The sequence below is a fragment of the Myotis brandtii genome, unplaced genomic scaffold (assembly GCF_000412655.1).
Source record: "Myotis brandtii unplaced genomic scaffold, ASM41265v1 scaffold115, whole genome shotgun sequence".
NCBI classification, from domain to species: Eukaryota; Metazoa; Chordata; class Mammalia; order Chiroptera; family Vespertilionidae; genus Myotis; species Myotis brandtii.
In genome coordinates, this window is record NW_005353967.1 from 12,392,166 (window position 1) to 12,396,477 (window position 4,312).

The window sequence follows — 4,312 nt, forward strand, 5'->3', positions numbered from 1 at the left end:
ACTTCTATTATAGAGAAAGGGAAAATAGCAATATTAAAATATTTCCTCTAATTAATTCCCTTTTAATGTGCACAAATTTTGTGCACCAGGCCACTAGTATATTTTGTAATAAGCTGATAAACATAAAAAGAGAGAGATCACTAGGAAAGTGGAAAGGCAAGCCACAGAGTGGGAGAAGATATTTGCAATCTGATTAAGGACTTCTAGCCACAGTACATAAAGAACTCTTGCAACTCAATAAAAAAAAAATAGACACTCAAAAGAATGGGCAAAAGACTTGAAAAGGTACTTCACACATATAAGGATATGCAAATGACCAACAAAAGCATGAAAATGGAATCAATTTAATTATTTGTCAGGAAAATAAAAATTAAATTCCAGTGAAATACCACTATCTATCCAACAGAATGGGTTTTTAAAACAAACAATAGCAAATATTAGTGAGGCTGTGGAAAAAAACAGAACTCATAGACATTGCTGATAAATATAAATGTGTATCTACAATTTGGAAACTGTTTGGCAATATCTGCTAAAGTTAAACATGTGTATACTCTATGAAGGAATGCATCCACTCCCTGGAATACACCTAATAAAGATTTGTATATTTGCTTACTAAAGACATAGATAAGAATTCCAAAGCAGCAGCATTCGTAATAGCCAAAGTAATTGAGAACAATTAAAACTCCATTAAAAGTCAATCTGTGGTGATGGAAGTTAAAGAACTGGACATCCCTGGGGGCTAGTGACTGGGAGGAGGTGGGGAGGGGCTCCGAGGTGCAGAGGAAGTTTTGTTTCTTCCTCTGTGTGCTGGTCACACCGATGTATGTACTTAGTGAAAACTCACTGAATTGTACACTTAGGACTGGTGGACTTTTACACATATATGTTTTACTTCAATAGAAAGTTTACTAAACTCAAAACAAAACCTTGTTTTTTAAATAGAGCTTGATGAGCTAATGGTGGTCACATGAACATATGTACACGGCATGGTTAGTTATGCTCACGCTGGAGGGGAAGAACTAAAGAGGAAAGGAAAGCAAGGCAGGGCGGGGGGGGGGGGGGGGCTAATCGGGGCCATTTGCGCTCGAAGAAGGGCCAAACCCTAAGTCAAAGTTTCCTCTCCCACTCTTCCCACTTTATCCCATATGCCTGCAGCCTAGAAGTGCCTCACCTTCTCCAGGCCTGACCCTACGCTGCAGCAAGCTCTCCTTTTGCTGCTGCAACAATTCTCACCCATCTTTGTATCTCCCAACAACCTCCCCAGTACTCACACAGAGTGAGGGCTCAATACACAGCCTTTGAACCCTGCAGCCAAGAACTCATACATGATAAGGAGGTCCAGGAAAATGTAGATCCAATGTTAATTGTATAGGTAGGTCCCAGGGCATTTAAAACCCAAGTTATTTCAAAGGGAGGGCTGTACAGAGGTCGTTGTATTGGAAGGTTTCAATAGAAACTTGGCCAAAAAGGAAAGCTCGCTGCAGCACAGGGCCAGGCTTGGAGATCCTGGGACCCTCAGCATCACTCTTGCCACCTGACTATCTCAGAGGGCCCCAGAGCAGGCAGCAAAGGGACCAGGGTGCTCGCCTTGTCTCTTTCCCTTCCCTCTGCCAGGAAGGGGTCATTCGCAGAAAGGAACTGGCAGCTCTCGGCCTGATGTCCTCACCAGGAAGCTAGACTGGTCTAGTGTTTTCGAGGGCTTCCCAAATCTCCCGGGACTCCCTGTGGGCTTCAGAAGGGCTGGTGAGGCTTTGCAGGAACGTGGGGATTTACGAGTTGAATGGGCAGGCTTAAGAGTGGTGGTTAAACAAATCTGCTCCCCCATGAGCTGGAATGTAATGGTGATACTATCCTATGTGAGGATGTTGTCAGAGGTGGATGGCCTACCTCCCTGATCACTGAGGAGGTGGTGTCCCCACTCCTGTCCTCTTATCATGCTACCTACATGTCTGTGTGAACCTGACCTTCCAACCGGAATGAGGAGGAGGCAGCTGGCAAGGCTTCTGAGGCTGATAAAAACTTCTTACTCCCTTCTGCTACGGGGTGAATTGTGCACCTCCCTCCCCCAAGCAAATTTGTATGTTGAATCCCAACAAGGTCGCTCAGAATGTGACTTTATTTGGATATAGAATCTTGAAATAGGTAATTAAATTAAGATGAGATCACTAGTGTGGGCCCTAATCCAATGTGACTGCTGTTTTTAGAAGAATAAATGTGGAGACAGGCATGTACAGAGGGAAGACTAGGTGAAGACACAGGTAGAAGACAGCCATCAACAAGCCAAGGAGAGAGATCTTGGAAGAAATCAATCCTGCCAACACCTTGATCTTGGATTATTAGCTTTCAGAACTGTGAGAAAATTAGATTCTTTTGTTTAAGCCTCCCAGTCTATGGTACTTACGTGCTACGGCAGCCAGAACAGTCCTCCACCTTCCCAGCCTTCATTTCCCCTGCATTGTGCCTCCTCTCAGTCTTAGTGCATCCTGATTCCATCCTAATACCAGACTATCAGGGTTGTTCCTTTCTGTCCCAGTCCTGACTGGATTCTTCCTCTTGCCTGGCAGGTATGTACCCTGTTCTCCCTTATCATTCTCCTGCCCATGGCTCCCAACCACCTTTCTGCTTCTCCTACCTCCACTTCTGCTTCTAGCCCCAGCCCTTGTCCGACGGGCCATGTGGTGCTGTGCACTTGCTGGGGTCAGAGGCAGTGAGGCAGCCTGAAACATTTTTAGAAGATGGCAGGAGACTGAGGCCTTTCTTGCTCTCTCTCACCACCTCCTCCAAGAATTTCCCACAGGTTGATAAATACTGTGATGGTCCAAAACAGAAGGTGCGATTTGGCTCTGTTCTCCGATGCCACTCTGGTGGGTTAGGAAAGCAGATGGAGGGCGGTCCAACTCGGGGAGAATGCCAGACTCATCCAGAGTGATCCTCATATGCTCTGAAACCTGGCACGGATTATCCCTACTAATCCCCACCCGAGAGCCAGGAAACTGAAGGACTGTTTGGAGTAGTGGCCGTGTGCTGGGATGTTGGACAAATAGCTCCTTCGTGCTGGGAGCAGGTTCGTAAGTCTGCTCTTTGCACTGGGTCCCTGTCAATATTTTATGTCCCAATTAGGGTTATTTGGGGGGCATTGTTTGCAGAGGAGGTAGACTCTCACCTCTTCCTGCTACGGATCTGCGAGATCATCCCCTGGCTGAGCTCTTGGCTCCTTCTTCACAATAAAAATAATAATAATAACAAATAAAAAAAATTCTACACCCCTCATTGCCCTTACAAAACAGTGGATATTGGGATGCCAAGGCTCAGATGGGACTACAGGCTGAATCTCAGAATTTCCAGGTCATTTAATCTGGATAAAGACAGAAAGTTTGGACTCACCTCCATGCACGTCTGATCCGAGGAGGCGGTGGCTTTACAGCTGGCAGAAAACAGCACGGCCACCAGGAGGCAGCTGACAGGGGGCGCCATTACAGGACCGGTGCCACGGCAGCGTGGTGGGCCTATCTAACCCTGGAGCTGAGAAATCAGTCAGGCTGTGACGGCCTCGGTAAGCAGCAGCCAGAGAGGTGCTCAGAAGGGTGATCTCCGAACAAGAAATGCTCTGACTGCTCAGCATTTGGTGGCTCTGTGCTGCAAAAAGGGAAGTCCCTTTACATACCACCCACCCTCGCCAAAAATAGCTGAGGACCCAGCCCCACTGTGGCCCAGTGTGCTTCCTGGCAAACGCGAACCACTCGTGCAGCCCTCTTGAGCTGGTCACGCTGATTCTCAGTGGGGTGGTTTCTATGGACTTTAGGCTGCCTTCAAGGGTTTGGCTAACTCCAGTGTCTTTGGGTCCCTTTTCCCCAGAGAGGCTGTGGACACAGGCAGCTGTCCTCACAAAAGAGGCCACTGGGTTGGTTGTCCTAGGTGAGTGGCTGGGAGAGGTGCTGCAGCATGCTGGATGAGTAAGGCACTCTGCAGGCCTGATGGAAGGACTGAGCCCAGGGGTGGTGCTGCTGGAGCTGGGACCTGGAGCAAGAGGGACAGATCATCCTGGAAAGCGAGTGTAGCGCTGCATGGCCACCTCACCAATACCCACCCCTGGTGCGAACAGAGGAGGACAAACCCATCCCTGACCTGGTGACTCAGGCCTGCTGTCGCAGCGGCAGTGGAGTCCCCTCATGTTCCCTCCCAACCTGACCCAGCAGAGGACACTGCTGTGTGCCCAGCAGGCTGGCTAAGAGAGAGCAGAGCTGAGGATGTCAGCCTTGGCTCTGTTTCATCTTAGAAATTGCTTTGAAGCAGGATTGCAAAACCCCCTATT

The 4,312-nt window shown here is 48.0% G+C and overlaps 1 protein-coding gene across 1 annotated transcript in view; it reads right to left on the reverse strand.

Moving 5' to 3' along the window:
- The window catches only part of CD180 (CD180 molecule), a 19,429-nt gene extending 15,806 nt beyond the window's left edge, over window positions 1-3,623 (reverse strand). The window contains exon 1 of the mRNA XM_005857969.2: window positions 3,385-3,623. Within this exon, the coding sequence (XP_005858031.1) occupies window positions 3,385-3,474 (90 nt within the window). The 5' untranslated portion in view covers window positions 3,475-3,623. The remainder of the gene's footprint in view (window positions 1-3,384) is intronic.
- Between the last annotated feature and the right edge of the window lie 689 nt (window positions 3,624-4,312).